Genomic DNA, 21,496 nt, shown 5'->3' with positions numbered 1-21,496 from the left:
CCTATGCATGCTTGTATTATTTTTGTTGGTGGTGGTTTTTTTAGTCTATTTACAAGTTATAGTTTTCCTAACCCCATGATACAATTCAATACCACAAAAAATTATTCCAGGTTTTCCAGCTTTTAAACAAAACAAAATTAGTATTTTTGACATTATGGTGAATCTCACGAAAACATGTCTGAATCAAATTTCAGCCCTAAATGAAAAAAAAAAAAAAAAAGAAAGAAAAGAAAAAAAATTATATTTTGCATTAAGAAAATGAAGTTTATATATACATGTACTCCTTTGTGTGATTTTTAACATTGTAACATTATTTTCATGACAATTAATAACTCCAAATCCCTTAATAACATATGTGTCAGGACCTTTAAGTTTTCATTTGATTATTCTTAGTGTTCACAATGAGGATTCTCATTCCTGCAGTATAATCAGTCTGGGCCAGTTGTAGGCATGGGCAGGGGTGGGCTGAGCCCACCCAAACATGAGTCTTGCCCACCCAATCAAACATTTGGTAAACACGGTTTTAAATAAAATATATATATATATATATATTTATTTTTTTTCAAATTGTGCATTGGTTAAAAGCAATATCGGAGCAGGCAAACATTGAGGGTTGGCTGTAGACTGCCCAACAAATCACAAAACAGCACCAGAAATGTGAAGAAACACATCATCCCGCCCACACCAGCACTCAGGGCCGTAGCAAGTAATTCTGGGCCCCCTGACTATATATTACCCTGGGCCCCTTACCTATCAAAATAATAGTTTTGAATTTGTTGTGGGCCCCCCTGGACTTTTGGGCCCCTAGTATTGCTACCACCTTTCACCCCACTAGCTACGGCCTTGCCTGCACTCAGCAATCAAAACTTGTCCCGCACCGCACTGTTGCTGGATGCATGCTTCTGTTTTCCTTGTTGTTAATTTGGTGTCGATGAGAGATTCTGTCAGTCTCCACACGTCTTACATCTCTAATACATCTTTTTACAGTGCTGTGATAGTTTGTTGCTTATTATTTGTCATTGCTTTTTAAACTACTCTATTTTTGCCATGAAAATATCTTTTGGTGCTTATGTGGCATTACTTTCCATCCATCCATCCATTCCTGTGTTCCCTAAATTACTTGACACATATAGTTTCACTGGTAAAATATCAAAACCATTTGCTACCCTACAAAGGCCGTACTCATTAACTAACACTGAAACTGAGAAAAATGGCTTGAATTATTTTGATGTGGATTTTGTTGTTACTGTATTTTCACACAATGGTTACTCTGAATTTCAGCATATGAGACAAACTCGTCTATCACCGGACAAATCATAAGACACCTGCTTCAATCAGAACTCAGTTTTGCGTTTTGACTTTGTAGGGCAGTATCATTGCTTATTACATTTCTGTCAAACAGAAAGAATTGTCATCATTTAATATTATATAATTACTTCTTTAAGCAGTTCTCATCTGTGTCAAATTTTAGGATCTTAATCTTACATGTTATTGATCTCTCCATCTAATATATTTCCTTTCATTCCATCCTTATTTTTCTCCTTGATATTATTTCTCTCCACTCCATCCTTGTATTCGTGGGGACTCTAATTTGCCTTTGTAAGTTGCTTTAAGGCAGTAATTTTAATTTATCTAAAAGTGTATTGCTTTATTTTGTTTCTTGGTAATGTTGGTAGTATACTACCTCCATTACTTCAATCTTATGCAAGTAAAGTCAAATTTATTTGTATAGCACTTTTCATAACAGCCGTTGTCTCAAAGCAGCTGTAAATGAAATTATGCTATAACAGAAAATGAATGAATATAATGGCAATATTAGTTATGTTTAGAATTATTAGTGGTTAAAATGAGTAAACTAAGTAAGTGCATATGATTATATACAATGTTTATCAGTTTATTTAAATATATTTTTTAATATGAGTTAAGTGTGAAATATAGTTATATTGGGTCTTATGATCTTGACAATTACGCCATGTTACGCCAATTAAAGACATTAAATTAGTAGTCTGAGTAACCCCACCCCCATGCCCACCTGTGATATCCCCCAGCCCACCCTAGCATAGCTGTCAGAAGCCAGGCCTGTAATCAGTGTTGTGTAAGTGTAAGTTTTTCTGATCAACAAATGTAAAATAATCTCTATATTCCCTCCTTGTTCATTGTTAAATAGCATTTCTAAGAAATAATGTTTAACCCAATAAACTAACAGTAACTTTTTTTTTTTTCTCCTCAATTTGGCATGCCCAATTCCCAATGCGCTCTAAGTCCTGGTGGTGGCGTAGTTACTCGCCTCAATCCGGAGGATGAATCTCAGTTGCCTCCGCGTCTGAGACCATCAATCTGCGCATCTTATCACATAGCTTGTTGAGCACGTTACTGCAGAGGCGTAGCGCGTGTGGAGGCTTCACACTATTCTCCGCGGCATCCACGCACAACTCACCACGTGCCCCACCGAGAGCGAACCACATAATAATGACCACAAGGAGGTTACCCCATGTGACTCTACCCTCCCTAGCAACCAGGCCAATTTGGTTGCTTAGGAGACCTGACCGGAGTCACTCAGCACGCCCTGGATTTGAACTCGCAACTCCAGGGGTGATAGTCAGTGTCAATACTCGCTGAGCTACCCAGGCCCCCATTTAACAGTTACTAACTTAACTGAAAGTCAGCAATTGTAATAAGATTGCAAAAATTTTAAATGACATGCACTAACTTACTGACTAAAGTAATTAGATTACAGTATATTTTGTAATCAGATTACACCCAACTATAACTGTTATAATCAATTACTGTATTATTATTATTACTTTAATTACAGTCATGAAAATGGATGAATGGGATGAAAACAATGTCACAATAAATAAGATCTTAATGGACCTAAATTTTATGCAAAATAAAATTTCTTATGTTTTTCTTTTGATTTTTGGGTGAGATATGACCCGAATATGTTCTTGACAGGCTTTGCAAGATTCACCCATGAATCTAAAACGTCTTGGGATTTGTGTTTTTTTATCACAAGGAAAACTTCAAGGCAAAGTATGATGTTAGTCACCAACACTCCACCTTTTTATGATTCATTACAATTAGTGTATAAAATCAATGTCAATACCAACGTGCACAAAGAACAAACATTAAACCCAATTGTTCAGCTGTGGTCTCGTTAAATAAAACTTTATTTTTGTTGTAAAAGAAATATTCCCACAACAATCCTACAATCTACAATGTAACATTGTATATCTATATTACTTTAAAACATGTCAGTTTTGAAAAATAAGAACCATCAACAATATCTATAGTAAATTTATCTTTCTCTGGACTCTGGAGACGTAAGAATGAGATTCAGGCCTGTATGCATCTTGAATTGGCTGATCCCAGATCAGATCCCATGTTTTCATACTTATCTTGATTATAAACAGTTAAAAAACAAAACTGGACCCTGGAAAACAGATGAAATTCATGGTAATTCACCAGCGTTAAACCAAATCCATAGTTAGGCCTATGTGTATTGGTTAATTCTACATTTACACCTAAAGCGGTTTATTTAAAGGAACATGAGGGTAAGTAAATTACAGAATTTTAATCTCTAGATGAACTATTCCTTTAAACCAGGCGATTTACTGTAAATGCAGAAGAGCCAAACAAAAGCGCAAATGACAACCTGATGACTTCAGCGTCTTGTGTGTGCATGTGAACATCGATGCAAAGCTCTCCATCCAACTTGGAAACGTAGTATTTGTCTCCAAAGGTCACATCAGAACACATCATTGGTAAGTGACAAGAGACAAATGCATTTGATTTGTGTTCCGTTATTTCATACAAAGCCACAAGTATCAATATTCCATCAAAACATCGGAGACATCATCTGTAAAAATGAAACATTAAATAAAAACGTACAAAGACAGGCTAGGAGTCCATTGAAAGTCTTGCAGAAGTTTCCTCTGTTTGTTCAGTCCAGTGTAGCCCTATTAAGATTGGATGATTTTGAGTTTGTTGATCTTCAGTTGAAATCAAGTAAATGATCAGTCCTTAAAGGAATACAAATGCTCTGTAGGTGGGATATTGCTTTGCCATGCAGAGTTTGGAAATTTGTGCTAATTATTAGTAATTGTTGGAAAAGCATGTCAAATAGACATCAAAGCTGAAGATGTATGAGCATGATTGACAATAATGTACATTTTCACACGACTGAACATTTGTGAAAATACATTGCCTCTTTGGGACAAACACATGACTTTTCACATATCACAAACAGTAACATAAAATGCTACTTTATTGCAGAGTCGATTACGTAACATTTTTGTTGAATCTAAACATTCAGCATTCTGCACTGTGATTGGTCCAGATTTCTTACAAGCAATCATTCCAAGTTCAAATAAAAAGCTGTCACACAACCCATAAGTGAAACGCTGTATGTTTTAGTAAATGTGTTCAATAAAAATTAAGCTCAATCGACAGCATTTGTGGTATAATGTTGATTGCCGAAAAAAAAAAAAAAAAAGTTATAATTGACATCCATCTTTATTCAAAATGTGGTTACAGTGAGGCACTTACAATGGAGGTGAATGGGGCCAGTCCATAAACGTTCAAATACTCACAGTTTCAAAAGTATAGCCACAAGACGTGTAATCATTACACGTATTAATGTGATTTCAATGTGATAAAATTGCTTACTAAACTTGTGTGTGTAAGGTTATCTCCAGTATTATACCTCTGCAGTCACAACGACGTAACTGGTAAACCCTGTAATCTTGTAAACGGCGTAATGCTGTTAAATCCCAAATTTGTTCACTCTAAAATCATGTTAATACATGATGTTTACGTCTTGTACTTTTAAAACAGTGTGCATTTTAGTGTTTATAGTCTGGCCCCATTCAATTCCATTTCAATGTGCCTTACACTAACTGCGATTTTTTTCTTTTAAATGAGGGACAAGTCAAAATAATTTTTTTTTTGGTAATCCAACATTATGCCACAAATGCTGTCGATTGAGCTTAAAGGAATATTCTGGGTTCAGTGCAAGTTAAGCTCAGTCGAAAGCATTTGTGGCATAATGTTGATTACTAAAAAGATTTATTTCGACTTATTTCGACATTTACAGTGAGGCACTTGCAATGGAAGTGAATGAGGCCAAATTTTGGAGGGTTTAAAGGCAGAAATGTTTAAGTTTAAAATTTTATAAAAGCACTTACATTAATTCTTCTGTTAAAACGCATGTATTATTTGAGCTGTAAAGTTGTTTAAATTATTTTTACAGTCATTTTAAGGTTTTAGGGTTTGTTAACTTCATCTTCATGGCAACAAAGTTGTAAATTTGGCTGTAACTTTACACAGAAAAGGTTAGAAAGCGATTTTAGCACACTAATATCATGTTATATTATTTATGTTTTGTGGCTATATGTTTGAAACAGTATTTTGACGTAAACAGATTGGGCCCCATTCACTTCCATTGTAAGTGCCTCACTGTAACACAGATTTTTTATTTATTTTTTTAAAATAAAGGAGGGACGAGTCAAAAATTATTTTTGTGGTAATCAATGTTATGCCACAGATGCTCTAGATTGAGCTTAACTTCTATTGAACCCGGAATATTCCTTTAACTTTTTTTCTACACACACAGTCTGGTGTACAAACGTGACAAAACAGACACCCACTCAAAATAATTTATAGAATTACGCATTTCAATTTCATAAAAAAACAAAACAAAAAAAAACATTAAATTGAACTGAGTCATTAATAATAATAATAATAATAATAAAACTAAAAGGTTAAAGGTGTACTCAATATTTTTTTTTATCGATGTTGTTTTGGACTTTGGACACTGACACCTAGTGGTGTGGATGCAGCATCGTTCAAACTCAATAGTTTTCAGTTACAGATGCCATTGTAAAAATTCACTATTCACAATCAGCCATGAATAATTTAATCAATGAGTTAAAGTGTCCAATATCAGGACAGTTTCTGAGTTTGACGGAGTAGTATCCAGCTGGTCATGTGTTCATAACATGGCTGCCCCCGTGAGGGGACCCCGCCCCATGTGGAATTAAAACAGCTTTTATAAGGTTACTGATTTGACTGGAGCTTCCATATCATGTGAGTGCTCCTGCTTTTATACATATGTTTCAAAATTGCGATTTATTTAAGGAGTAAAACATTTTGAACATGAAAAAAAAAATAACTGAGTGCACCTTTAATTTAATTGTGTTAAACATTACACAATTCAGTTTGATGGAATTTTGTCATGAAACTGAAATGCGTAAATCTTAATAAGCTAAAATATAGATGATATTTTGGTCGATGTTTATGACTACTTGAAACTGAAACCCTAATGCAAGAGCATATACAGGTGCATCTCAATAAATTAGAATGTCGTGGAAAAGTTCATTTATTTCAGTAATTCAACTCAAATTGTGAAACTCGTGTATTAAATAAATTCAATGCACACAGACTGAAGTAGTTTAAGTCTTTGGTTCTTTTAATTGTGATGATTTTGGCTCACATTTAACAAAAACCCACCAATTCACTATCTCAAAAAATTAGAATACATCATAAGACCAATAAAAAAACATTTTTAGTGAATTGTTGGCCTTCTGGAAAGTATGTTCATTTACTGTATATGTACTCAATACTTGGTAGGGGCTCCTTTTGCTTTAATTACTGCCTCAATTCGGCGTGGCATGGAGGTGATCAGTTTGTGGCACTGCTGAGGTGGTATGGAAGCCCAGGTTTCTTTGACAGTGGCCTTCAGCTCATCTGCATTTTTTGGTCTCTTGTTTCTCATTTTCCTCTTGACAATACCCCATAGATTCTCTATGGGGTTCAGGTCTGGTGAGTTTGCTGGCCAGTCAAGCACACCAACACCATGGTCATTTAACCAACTTTTGGTGCTTTTGGCAGTGTGGGCAGGTGCCAAATCCTGCTGGATAATGAAATCAGCATCTTTAAAAAGCTGGTCAGCAGAAGGAAGCATGAAGTGCTCCAAAATTTATTGGTAAACGGGTGCAGTGACTTTGGTTTTCAAAAAACACAATGGACCAACACCAGCAGATGACATTGCACCCCAAATCATCACAGACTGTGGAAACTTAACACTGGACTTCAAGCAACTTGGGCTATGAGCTTCTCCACCCTTCCTCCAGACTCTAGGACCTTGGTTTCCAAATGAAATACAAAACTTGCTCTCATCTGAAAAGAGGACTTTGGACCACTGGGCAACAGTCCAGTTCTTCTTCTCCTTAGCCCAGGTAAGACGCCTCTGACATTGTCTGTGGTTCAGGAGTGGCTTAACAAGAGGAATATGACAACTGTAGCCAAATTCCTTGACACGTCTGTGTGTGGTGGCTCTTGATGCCTTGACCCCAGCCTCAGTCCATTCCTTGTGAAGTTCACCCAAATTCTTGAATCGATTTTGCTGGACAATCATAAGGCTGCAGTTCTCTCGGTTGGTTGTGCATCTTTTTCTTCCACACTTTTTCCTTCCACTCAACTTTCTGTTAACATGCTTGGATACAGCACTCTGTGAACAGCCAGCTTCTTTGGCAATGAATGTTTGTGGCTTACCCTCCTTGTGAAGGGTGTCAATGATTGTCTTCTGGACAACTGTTAGATCAGCAGTCTTCCCCATGATTGTGTAGCTTAGTGAACCAAACTGAGAGACCATTTTGAAGGCTCAGGAAACCTTTGCAGGTGTTTTGAGTTGATTAGCTGATTGGCATGTCAAAATATTCAAATATTTTGAGATAGTGAATTGGTGGGTTTTTGTTAAATGTGAGCCAAAATCATCACAATTAAAAGAACCAAAGACTTAAACTACTTCAGTCTGTGTGCATTGAATTTATTTAATACATGAGTTTCACAATTTGAGTTGAATTACTGAAATAAATGAACTTTTCCACGACATTCTAATTTATTGAGATGCATCTGTATACTGTAAATATATATGTGAACCTTTGTTCTTTATTGCATTTCTCCCAAACACTGTGGAAAATTGAAACAAGGCTTAACTGATGCTTAATTATAACTCCACATAGCGTCTAAATTAACAAGTAGGACATGTTCCGGGAAAAACATTCCTATCAACCAATTGGATTTTAGGGCTTTATTCATTTAGTAGAGGATGGGAGAAAAATGAACTATCAAGGGAAAGTGAGTGTAAAGGTTATTAAAAGTGACCTGGTACCACAATGTGATGGCATCACGTGGCGTTGATCATTCACTGACTGCAGGGGTAGTTAATGGTTAACGTACTGTAAGGGTTCACACACCCATAAACACTTCAGCTTTAAATGTGGCAAAAAGCCTTTTTTTGGAGAAAGTCTTTGGAGCGGTTTCGTAGAAATAGTAGAAAAAATAAATATATTTCTTGCCTAAACAGTTATTTGCCATCCTACAACCAAATTTTCTCTTTTTGGCTATAAAAACAATGGAAGCTAATTTCCGCACACATTATTTATTATTTTTCATATAATTTTTATTTATTCTCTCATTATTTTGAGATACCATTTCAAAACCATAACATTTCAAATTATTGAGATCAACCAGGGGTTACATATTTGTTTTAATTTAAACTTTGAATTATGAGATAATGTCTCAAAACAATGATTTGTACACTGGAATTTTGTTATTGGACGTGGCAGAAACGGGCTTCCATAGAAAACAGTTTGGTGTGAACTTGACTCTTTGAATCAGGATCATAGGTAATTGGCACATTTATTTATTGATTTTCCCAGCTCATAAAGGTGAAGCGTATAAGTAAGCCATTCGTTTGTCGACTTCCTGAAGAGTGTAACCACTGACTCTACAGCGCTTTCAACACGTCAACTTCTGACTCAACCAATCGCGTGAGTTTGGGGGCGGGACTACCTGTTTTTTCAACAATGGCAGTCAAAGGCAGGGTGGTAGAAGTGTTTGGTAACAATTATTTTTGCAATATCGTAATATTTTGCAATATCATTAATGACACACTTTGCCTTTAAATATCTGACTGCCTGATTGTTTTTGCTAGAAATAAAAGGTTTTGGGTGTGTTGATGTGTCTACAACAAACTGTAGATGTAAACTCATAAGGCCTCATTCATGAAACGAATTTCTTCGTAAACCATTCGTAAAACGCCTTCTTATATTAACACATTGAAATAAATACGATAATTTACGTAAGCAAGGTTTTACGAAGAGCTTACACGGAAATGTGTTTCGCTTGCATTTGGTGCACGAGGCCAAAATGAGTGAGATGAGAATTATTTTTGTTTATTTTTTTCTGCTACATGAAAGTTCTCCAGATCATATGAACAAGTTCTGGGTAATGGAAGTTTTTAATATCTGATAAAGAAATTAAAAAACAAAAACAAAACATCCTCTATCACAAATGATTGGCTCTAATTGGTCTCGCACATAAAACACACACACACACACACACAAAAACGCGGATGTACTATCATTGCTTAAACCGGTCAGAAATCAGTACACATGTAGTACACATGGAATGATTGGACAACAACAGAAAACAAAAGTGAAACTTTTAAAATAACAATAATTATAATATTAATTACAATAATATTACAAAAAGAACTTGTTGGCCCAAGTAAAAATTTGGACAATTATCATGTTGAATTTTTTTAAAACATTCATCTTAAAAACAAAGTTAAGTGGTCGTATTTTTAACCTACGAGAGACAGACAGATCGACAGATGATTTGACTGTTCGACAATTTCTATGTGCTCAGTGTGATGCAACGTGGAAAACAAAACAAGCTGAAATGTGTTTCTGCATCAATTTTTACTGGAGTGAAAAGTGAAATCTATAAAGTTTCAAGAAAACCTTTTTACTGTGGTGAAAAAAGTGGAGTGAACAAAAACATGAGTGGACAAAGTTAAAACGAAAATAAGCGGAGTGCTAGAATTTTCTAACTTTCAGGTTGGGTTGGTTTGGGATCTGTGCTATTTTACTGTTGACGTCCTGCATTGATTTGTTTTGTTGAATTTCAAGTGTCTGTTGTACCATCAAAACATTTAATGACAGAGTTCCAGAAGCTACTGACTGGACGCGAAAAATCGTTAACATTCACATTCGTAACGGCATTCAAATGCCTTGCGTTCTTGCTCCCATTGAAGACACTCCATATGGCCAAAAATTTGCGAAGTTAACAAAAAGTGAAATAAATGCGTTTTTGTGAGAACAGGAAGACTGCGTTGATGAAATACAAGTGCACACGTGCAGGTCCTGAGTGCATGCTGAACGAGGGGCGCAAAAAACGTCGGCCAGGAGTGTTCGGTGGGTCATGTGATGCGTGTAAAGGGTTGACGATCTGACGCGGCAAATAACGTCTTTTCATCAGAGATATTAGCACAATTTACAGACAAAGTCTTGATATATTCCATGAGATAATTAAATTTTATAACATTTAGAATTATAACAAGGGTTACTATAGAAACAAACGTCAACGGGAGGTTCTTCTGTGGCAGCGGTGACGCAGTAGCGTTCAAAACTGATGTCCATTTTTTTTCCCAATCGTTATTTTTTTGCTTGTTGTTTACCACACCTCCTTTTTGCATGCCACAGCTACAGATCCAACCTTAGTATTCTCCATACGAGTGCGGCGTCCGTGTGCGCAAGATTCAGAGGTGTATGAGTTTTTATTTCTTGTTTCTTAAAGTCGCGTTTGGGCCTCTGGAACGTAGATTTCAATGCTTTCGGCGCTCTCCGTGGCTGAGTTTTGTCGTTCTGACACTGCTCGCTTGGCCGCCATCAGTCGTTTTCTGGCTTCCTGACGTTGCTTGTCGGCCACAGAGTCGCCGCTTTTTTCCTTCCCGCCGGTGGATTTCACTTTTACCGTCTTCTTTGGTGTGTGCGCAGGAGCCGGCTTCTTCTCCTCCTGAGTACACATTGATTAAACTATTAAAAAGTGCTTTTAAAATTAATTAAATAATTATGTATTGAACAAAATACATAAAAATAAAATGTTTTATCTAGAATGTAAAGCAATAAATATATTACATATTTTATGGAAAAAAAAGAAATGTTAAATATAAAATATAAATTATTCACTATATTAAAAAGTATACATTTTTTTATATATAAATGTAAAGCAAAAAATATATTACATACTTTATAAAAAACAAAAATGTGTTATATTAAATATTAAATGTATATTATATATAAATGTAAAGCAATAATATTACATATTTGAATTAAAAATATATGTTTATTTTAAATAAAGTAAATATTAAATGTAATCATATCCAATTAATTTAAAAGTTAATATTGAACAGGCTACTAGAGTACTGCTTACTACACACTGCAAAGTATATACTATATTGCATACTAATTTTAGTATGTGAAACAGTATGGATTATGCAGTGATAAACATTGCAAATTGTAGTATGTTAAAAAAGTATACATATTGCAAACTGGAATAATTGTACTATAGTTTGATCGTATTACAGTATGATATTCCGAACACAGCCTACATGCTATGAAAGTTTTAGGCTCAAAACATACTATGTACATTTTACATGTACACTGCATACTGCAGAAATAGTATGAGTAGTATGGTACTGTAGCAGGCTATTCCGTACACTGCCATGCAAATCTGGCCAAGAAAAATACAATGGTTAAGCCAGACTACTTAGGCAACAGGAAATGTTAGGATATTACAAAGGTACGTCGGTTGGACCTTTTTGTCCTGCGTCTCGGACATCTTCCAGTCGTTGGACCTGAGGAGATGGAGCTCGTCAAACTTCATGCTGATATCTTCAATGGACAGCTGCAACAGATCCCAGAACCCCGCCAGATCCTGCGCCGTTGGCCGGGGCTGAGCGTTTGCATCCTTATGGGAAAAAAAAAAAAGACAGTCCAATCCTGTTGCTCAATTGGTAGAGCACGGCACTTGCAAAACCAAAGGTCATGGGTTTGATTACAAGGGAAAACCTACTGACAAAAGGTGCCCATGTGCCAAGTTTGTAGAAATGTTATCTTTGTTTCATTTTTTTTTTTTAGCATTTTCTATATATATTTTTGAATAACTTAATAGATCCAGACAAAACCATTATGTCATTGACCCTAAATTACTAAATTAACAACACTGAAACTAAAGTTGGGATACTCGAGTTCGGACTTGAGTCCAAGTCTAATGGACTTGGACTTGTCACTTGGACTTTTACTCAGACTCGAGGCTTTCGGACTTGGGATTTTTGTCCGAGTCCGGCCGAGTCCATGGCATTTGTGATGCAATGAAAAACAAACAAACAAACAAATAATGTGACTAAGCACACCCGGCCCCCAATCGGGCTAATCAGCCAAGGAGAGGGATAAGTGCAGCGGGATGTGGCAGTTCGAGAGAGAGCCACGTGCAGCTGCCGTGTGTGCATTTATGTTTTGTGTCTTTTTGTTTAAGTTTAAATTAAAATATTACTTTAACTGTTCAGCCGGTTCCCGCCTCCTCCTTGCCCATTTTAACCTTGTTACATTGGTGCCAAAGCCCGGGAAGGAGGAGGGAGTCATGGAGTCCTCGCCACTGCCATCTGCCCAAAGGAGCAGCCGCGGCCGTCCGCCAGGGAATGGAAGAGTTGCTGCCAGCCGCCTGGACACGGAGGGGCGTTCCATCTGCCAGGGGTCGAAGGACTTGCTCCGGTCCGCCTGGGGAGGTGCGGCTGTCGTCTGCCAGAGGGTGGAGGAGTGATCGAGGACCAGGCGACGGTGTGTCTGGGAACCGGCGAGCACGTTTTTTTCTCTCTCTCCTCTCGCTTCGCCTTGCCCTTTTCCTCTCCACTTTTTTTTTTTTTGTTTTTCCCTCCTCTTGTCCCCCTCCCCAGCTCTAGAGAGGTGGGGAAAAGCCTACCGGCAGGAAGGGGGAAGGGGGGGGTTTTAGGAAATGGGGTTGTACGTCATGCCGGAGGTTCCCCGGCCTGAGGCAAAGGAGGGAGGAGTGTGACGAGGAGGAGGGTGGGGCCAGGACGTGTGCCCCCAATCGGGCTAATCAGCCGAGGAGAGGGAAAAGTGCAGCGGGATGCGGCAGTTCGAGAGAGAGCCACATGCAGCTGCCGTGTGTGCGTTTATGTTTTGTGTCTTTTTGTTTAAGTTTAAATTAAAATATTACTTTAACTGTTCAGCCGGTTCCCGCCTCCTCCTTTACATATTTGTAGTTCCACCTCTGTGTGTTACCTGTAAAGCTGGCACTTGCGCTTCAATGGCAAAAAAGTCAGAGAAGTCTTTATTCACCTATTATCCATACTAAATATAACGTGAAAAGAAACGTCAGCCCAAAGTGAGTTTGCTCTTGATTTTAGGGAAGTAGGCTACACCTGGACACAGCAGAAGGACTGAAAAGTGTGAAGTGTAGTACTGTAGTATATAAATATATTTTTAATGACATCTGATCTTTTCTGTTTTTATTTTCTGTTGTTGTATTTAATTGTATGGGCATTATTATATGTTTTAATATTACCATTTATTAAATGTATTTAACACATTAAATGCATTTAATTAATTACATTAAATGTATTTCACCCATAATTTTAGATAAAACTAATCTAAATTGAATGAACAAATTGAAAATGAAGTAGAAATAAAAACTAAATTAAAATTCAAAATAACAACAACTCTGGTTGTAATGACTAACGCAGCTTTCGCTTTATTTAGTCTATGTTTGAGTGGAGGGAAAAAGCAACAAATAATTGAAAAAGTCAACAGAACACAATGAGAAGTGTGTTGAAGGACAGTTTTGTCTTCATACGCTTTCATTCTGAAACCACTTTGAAATTTGTTCAGCAGGATAATAATAATGAGTTTTGCATTTATATTGACAATTTGTTTTTCTTAGTTGTGAAGTTTAAAATAAGTTTAAAATATTGATGTTGAGTTTACGGTTACAATTTTAATTCAGATTCATGAACAGATTCATTCGGACTCGACTCAGACACGGCCTGTTATGGACTCGGTCTTGAGTCCGACTCTGCCCCTTTTGGACCGATTGTTTAAAGACTCAGACTCGACTAAGGTGGACTCGGACCAAACACTAACTGAAACTATAAATTTAAAGGGATAGCTCACCTAAAAATAAATTCCATCGTCATTTACTCACTCTCATGTTGTTTCAAATCAATATGACTTTGTTCTGTGGAACACAAACGATATTAGTCACCATTCACTTTCATTGCATATTTTTTCAATACAATAAAAGTGAATGGTGATATGTTTGGAACAACATGAGGGTGATTAAATGATGACAGAATATGTATTTATGTGTGAACTATCCCTTTAACTATCCAATGTAAAAATCTGTTTGCAATGCAGATGAAGTGCCACTAGAGGTTGCTGATCATCAGCAGTTCTACTGCTCAATAAACAAGCCTTGTACAAGGATTTGACTTAAAAAAATAAAAATAAAAAATAAATAAAAAACATGCGAGAGTTTTTGGTTTGACGGTGGTTTAAATAATATTATAGTTTTTTATTTTATTTGGGCAAGACTTCAAACTGGACCGCATCAGGATACTCACCAGGTTCTGCTCACAAAGCCCCAGGAACTGCTGAAACTTCTGAGACATTAAGAGTTGAGCGCTGCCAACCGCACTGCGGATCTTTCCCAACACTACAGAGAAAGAGAGAGACATGCTCTTCTTTAGAAACAATAAATGCACAACATTGCTTTGTTCTGTTTGATGCAGCAAATACATAATTTCTGCATTAACATCTCACAGAAGCCAGCAACAATTTTCCACACTCTCTTTTCGTTCCTGCCAGGTTTGAACCTAATGACTTTAATCACACGATTGAGGAGCCAAAATTAGCAGACAACTGAGAGCTGTTTCTTATTAAAGCTGGTTAATGAGTCCGCACGTTTAGAGAGAGAGTGATATCATCCTTTATTCATGGATCCTCTGGGCATTTTGTGCATGTCTGTAAATGGAAGCTCCGGTGATTACCGTAAAAGAGACACGAGATGTGAGACGCGAGGCCCGAGATAAACCTGCTGCAATTAGTGACAGCTTCCTTAAAGCGATAGTTCACCCAAAAATGAAAATTTTCTCATCATTTAATCACACTCATGCCATCCCATATGTGCACTACTTTCTTCTGCAGAACACAAATGAAGATTTTTAAAAGAATAGTTCAGCTCTGTACGCCAATACAATGCAAGTGAATGGTGACCAGAATTTTGAAGAACTAAAAAGCAAATAAAAAGCAGCATAAAATTAATCCATAAGACTCCAGTGATTAAACCCATATCTTCTGAAGTGATATGATAGGTGTAGGTGGAAAACAGATCAAGATTTAAGTCCTTTTTACTGTAAATCTCCACGTTTGCTTTCACTTTCACATTCTTCTTTTGTTTTTGACGATTCGCATTCTTCATGAATATCGCCACCTACTGGGCAGGGAGGAGAAATTATTAGTACTAATAATCTCCTAAAACACTGTCAGCACTGACTTTTGAGGCCTTTTCCATGCAATGAAAGTGAATGGCGACTGAGGGTAACATTCTGCCAAGCATCTCCTTTTGTGTTCCACAAAAAAAAAATACAAATAAAAAAATCATCTGGGTTTGGAATGAGGGTGAATAAACAATCACAGAATTTTTTTTTTTAGTCTTTTTAATGTTATAGATGTGGTCCAGATGAAGGCATGTTGAGAGATAAGTAAAAAAAAAAAATAAAAACAATTCTCACCTTCCTCGGACAGTTGTTTGTCTTTGGTCTCCTGGTCCATCTGTTGACACCAGGCCTCCATGCGGTCTGTCTCAGCTTGAAGAAGCTTCTGGAACCAGCGTCCATCTCTGAGGCAAGCCGCCGCCCTGGGCTGCTCCACGGCTCCATTCACACTGCCGGTCCCGGCCTGCAGTGAGGGGTCAGGCGGGGGGAGCGAGGAAGGATCCAGAGCAGGATCCAGCGTTTCCTGCAGCGAGGCAGAACTGCAGCGCGTCACGTCTGGTCTCGAGGGTTTGTGCATGCCACCGTCCAGCAATTGGCTGGGCATCTTATTCACAGCAGGTTTACCGTCGGACTGCTCCTGAGATTCGGCCTCCGTCGTCTCCTGTCTAGATGCCATGCTAGTGAAGCGACTGAGTCTAGACACACAGAGAGAAGCTGTGAGGCGGCTGACCAACAGGGACTTTCTCGCTGTCAGCTTCTATTAAGACATTTTTATTAGGTTATACTTCCATTATGTAAAAATCAATGCTAGAAGATTGTTGTAAACTACTCAAACATTTAGAGTAAACAAAACTATTTATAACCAGTGCTTTGGACCAACGTCCACAATAGTTGACTGCTACAAGATGGATTACCAATATTGAATAATATTTCAAAATATCAGATTCTTCTATAATATTTAAAAATTCTGAATATCAATCAAATTTACCAATAATAAACAATTGTGTTTATATTATACAATGATAATTTGAAAAATTAGGTCAGTTTTATATTTCATAATACTGTACATTTTTAAATATCACCAAAACTAATTTACCAATAAACATGGCATTATCATGCATTTAATTTATTATATAACATTTTAAAATTATAAAGCTACACATTTTAATATATCATTTTTAAAAGTAAAAACATTTTAAATTCTAAATATCAATAAAATTTACCAACAACTTTTTTTTTTTACACAATACAAATTATAATCTTATAAATTCATCAGTTTTATAAAATTCTTCTTAATAATATTGTACATTTAAATATCACCAATAATTAATTTACCAGTAAACATGGCATTTAGCATTTCCTGTTTTAAATATTTTACAATTATAAGATGCAAATTATATATTTTTTTTTAAAGTGAAAACATTTAAAATTCTAGCATTAAAATTTGCATTATCAAACAATAATTTGATAAATTATAAGACAAATTGATATTTTTTTTTATAAATCACAACATATTATCAATAAAAACAACTGAACAATAAACATGACATTATTATAATGCATTTCTTTTTTATATAGTATATTTTTACATTTGACTTTACACAGCCCTCTACATACAGAGTAAATCACTCGCATATGTGACCAAATTTTGCGCTATGTGACTAAAACATGTATTTTATTAGCCACTGGCGAGTATAGGGCTTGGTATTGATAACAGATCTCCTGATTCAATTCTATTCCGATTCTCAAGCTCTCGATTCGATTTCGATTCATATGGGTTTATTTCAGTTATAATGTCCCTTCTGCTTACATGTAAAAGAAATTCTCTCCCAGATAATGCTGTTAATTATACAGGGGACTTTTAACTAATTTGTCTAATTATATTTTATTACTTTTTCATCATGGGTCACATTTTGGCTTTTTAAAAACAAACAAATAAATGTATTCAATCAATAAATACGATTTTATATGTCATATATTATTTTTGTTGCATATTTGTTGTTAAATTGCATAATTTGTTCTATTTACAAGTATTTACATTGATTTGTTGAACACATGCTAAAACCGGTACTGTCTCTTTAACAAAAAAACTGCATTTCTGTAAACAACGCCTTTAAATGTGCGCATGTTAACTAGAGAGGACTCAAATGGCTTTACCTCATCTGTGCGATGCATGATTAAAATTAAATGTTTTTTTGTAGTTGTTTTTGATCAGCAACTGATTGTAAAGAACAGAAAGGCTTTTAAAAGAGACATTATTCAATGATACATGGGTTGCGTGGATCTCGTCTTGGACACACATTACACGGAACAACTTTTACTCTCAACACGCTGTGAAAAGGATCTCGCTGCTGAACACTTCACGACTAGTTGCCAAATATATTCACTTTAATTGCATAGTGCGAAATTTGGTTGCAAATGCGAGTGATTTCCTCTCATTGTAGAAGAGGTTGTGCATTGAGTGAAACATTGATCTTGGGATTTAAGAATCGATATCGAGATCGTTCAAATGAAGATCACGATTAATCGGAAAAACAATATTTTTACCCACCCCTAGGTGAGTAAGTATTCAGATTTTACTCGACAGAGATTGAGTTGTGTAATGCAAATTAAGAACTTGAGTGCCGTATTCCATTTAATGAATAAGAAGCTGGCGATTAGGAAGCTGGATTCAGCCTCGTCTCTTCAAAGACGAGACCCAGGCACCCCATTTTCATTTCGTGTCTCTTTTAAAATCCTTTGTTATTTACAGTCAGTTAGTGATCAAAAACATAAAAAGAAACATTATTTCTAATCATACATTGCACGGATGAGGGAAAAACAAGTGTAATTTCTCTCTAGTTAATGTGCGCTATGCTTACTCAACCGTAAACACTTGTGGAGCAGCCATTGTCTTAAAGAGACAGTACCAATTAAACCATATCCATATCAATGTAACCTCGCTCTATGTAAATCGCACAAGTGCATATAAACAAACATGTCACAAAATGTAATAATGTAGTAAGTGTAATAAATGTATAAATGCAAAAATATTTAAAAGGAACTATCATACATTGTGAAATATTTTAACTTAAGGAAACACTGTACATATTAAAGAATTTAACAAATAGGCTTGTGCTGCATAAATGCAAGGCAGGGGCGGATCATCCCAAGGGTTTTATGGGTGTGTGCCCAGGGGGCCAGGCCACTAGGGGGCCCATGCAAGCAAAAAATAAAGCTGAAGCAAACACGGAGATGTGCACAACAGCGAAATGCGTCCATGTAGCACATGGTCATAGGGTAACATCATTCTGCAAGCATTTTATTAATACAATTGTTAATATTAAAATTTACCAAAACAACCTTTGTTTTTATTTTACTATATGATAATTTGATAAATTAGACAATTTTATAATGTATTTTATACAGTAATATTATGCAGTTTTGAATAATAAAACAAATTTGCCAAAACATGACATTATTATGCATTTACTTTATCATATAATAATTTTAAATATATAATTTAAAATATCAATTTCAAAGTGAAAAATTGTATATACTTCCCAATAACACAATGAAATTGTTCTACCTACATTGTCTATTTTGTTTGGAACATCAAATTAAAAGAGTATAGTTGTAATATAAAACACTACAAATGGCTATATTCTGCATCATAATGCATTTCCTTTGTTAAATAATCTTTTCTAACATTACAAAATTCTAAATATCTCTAATAACACTTAATTTCCCAATTAACATGACATGTTATGAAATATACTGTACTTGATTTGTCCAGCAACGAAACACAACACAGAAGAGAAAGACAGACAGCTGGTGTGTGGGAGACAGCATACTTAAACAGAGATATGTAAATGAGAGAGACAGAGAGATGGAGAGATATGAAAATAGACTGCTATGGAGAAAGCCAGAAAAATTGAGTGGGAGATAAGAATTGAATCTCATTATGTGCTGCCATTCTGCACTCAATCATTATTTGTGCGTGTTTTCAGCATCGATACATGGCTGAGAAGCACTGCTGCTGACTCACACACACAGAGATGATATTTAAAAGAGGCTTTTGGAAGAAGTGCTGCCATCAACATGCGGATCACAATCCAAATAGGTAAATGGAGGCATATATCAAATGAGAGACAAGCGGAATTTTTATTGCTCAAGGATACAGAGGAGTTTAAAGGAATAGTTCATTCATAAAGGCAAATTCTGTCATCTTTTACTCACCCTCATGCTGTTCTAAACCTGTATGACTTACATTTTCAAACACGAAAGGAGATATTGGGCAGAATGTTTAATCTCAATCACCATTCAATTTCACTGAACAGAGAAAAGATGGAAAGAAAGTGAAAGGTGACTGAGGCTGCTATTCTGCCTAATATCTCCTTTTGTGTTCCACAGAGGAAAGAAAGTCATACAGGTTTGGAACAACATGTGGGTGAATAAATGTTGGCGACTTTCATTTTTGAATGAACTACTGTTTTAAAAGGATCTTTCGGGAAACTCACGGCCTGCCGTCTTCAACTTGAACGCCGATAGACTGAAACCTGGTCGTGGGAGGTTGTTCCTCTTTCAGAACCGGCTGGACACAATCCACCTGTGACAAAAAAAAAAAAAAGAAAGAAAAAACCAATATAAAATATTTCGCTGAAAATGATACAGTCAATAATGCCAGAAACATCCTCCACACAATTCGCAAATGCAAACTATGCAAGCGCCATTTCATACCACAATTTTTCCTATATTATAACATTTCAAATATCAATAACATTTACCAATAAAGAACTATTACAATGTGTTTCTTTTATTATGTAAAATTATCATTTGATGAGCATACTTTATTTTTTTTATAATATCATAAAACAGTTTATATTTTAATAACTAATTTGCCAATAAACATGACAAATGTTTTTGTTTTTTTTTTGTTTTTTTGGTCCATCTAAGAGAAAACCAGCACAGAAACACAACACAACAACGCACATTTCAGCCATTGTTCAGGCAATTCATGACACAATGCAAGTATGTGCTGTATTCTCAGCACTGCCACAAGGGGTGCTAAAGCACACATCAGCATACACTTCTACAGTCAGTTTTGTCCTTCAGGTCGACTGAACTACCATCATTGCAACAGTTTGAAGACAATCTTACTGACCAAGTTCAATTTAGCTATTCTGTTGACGTGTTTTTAACTAGCTACCTTAATAAAACACATCTGGTTTAAATGCAAAGGTACAGTACTGTGCAAATGTTTTAGGCACATAAGATGTTTCACAAAATGTTTGTCTTAATATGGTTATTTATATCTTCAGCTTTAGTGTGTCAATAGGAAAAATACATTTTAGACTCCCAAACATTATGTTTGCAAATAGAATAAATTAGAAGAACAGGGAGCCCTGCAACAGATTGCACTGCCCCCACAAAGCCCCCCACTGAACATTGAGTCAGTCTGGGATTACATAAAGAGACAGAAGCAATTGAGACAGCCTGAATAGAAAGAAGAACTGTGGCGAATTCTCCAAGAAGCCTGGAACATCCAATCTGCCAACAACCAAGAAAAACTGTGTCCAGGTGTACCTAGGAGAATTGGTGCTGTTTTAAAGGCAAATGTGGTCACACCAAATATTGATTTAGCTTTTTATATGTTTACTGGATTTTGTATGACGTTAATTGATTAATGAAAACTATTTATGTCATTATATTTGAAGACATCCTCACTATGCAACATTCTTCACAAGTTCCTACAACTTTTGCACAGTACTGTAACTCTATCGCCCCCTCAACTACTGAGGTTTGTTATCACCACAGTAACACACAAGTGCATGAATGTTCAATAAGACCACAAAACATTGGCCAAGCATTATCATCAGGTTTTTGCTTACTTGCATAACATGTTTCTAGCCTCAGGGCTGCAGTATACTTTGCTCTTCCACGTATCATTACGCGCTGTAGCATTTCAAAGTATACTCTTTTGACAGCGAGTCTGAATAAATGTGTTCACTGCATGTGCATTACGACAGCTTTGTGATACAGTCTCTGGTCGTTCTTTGGTACAGTTGACAACACACACAAATGCGGACCGTATGTATTTCTAGAAAAACTGGGCTTTGTGCCAGTATGTGCATACTGTGCTGATAACGATATTTG

The 21,496-nt window shown here is 36.1% G+C and overlaps 1 protein-coding gene across 2 annotated transcripts in view; it reads right to left on the bottom strand.

Moving 5' to 3' along the window:
* Positions 1-7,865: 7,865 nt before the first annotated feature.
* The window catches only part of dlgap4a (discs, large (Drosophila) homolog-associated protein 4a), a 202,292-nt gene continuing 188,661 nt past the window's right edge, over positions 7,866-21,496 (bottom strand). The window contains exons 11-15 of one of the 2 annotated variants that reach the window (XM_051659514.1): positions 19,861-19,949; positions 15,659-16,056; positions 14,489-14,580; positions 11,665-11,817; positions 7,866-10,863 (exon numbers count right to left, since the gene is read on the bottom strand). In XM_051659514.1, coding sequence (XP_051515474.1) covers positions 10,639-10,863; positions 11,665-11,817; positions 14,489-14,580; positions 15,659-16,056; positions 19,861-19,949 — 957 coding nt within the window. In that variant the 3' untranslated portion in view covers positions 7,866-10,638. The remainder of the gene's footprint in view (positions 10,864-11,664; positions 11,818-14,488; positions 14,581-15,658; positions 16,057-19,860; positions 19,950-21,496) is intronic. The other variant, XM_051659515.1, reaches the window with a different exon arrangement.

The sequence above is a fragment of the Myxocyprinus asiaticus genome, chromosome 28 (genome assembly GCF_019703515.2).
Source record: "Myxocyprinus asiaticus isolate MX2 ecotype Aquarium Trade chromosome 28, UBuf_Myxa_2, whole genome shotgun sequence".
Taxonomy (NCBI): domain Eukaryota; kingdom Metazoa; phylum Chordata; class Actinopteri; order Cypriniformes; family Catostomidae; genus Myxocyprinus; species Myxocyprinus asiaticus.
Note: the sequence above shows the minus strand (reverse complement) of the source record. Positions and strands in the feature narration are given on the sequence as shown.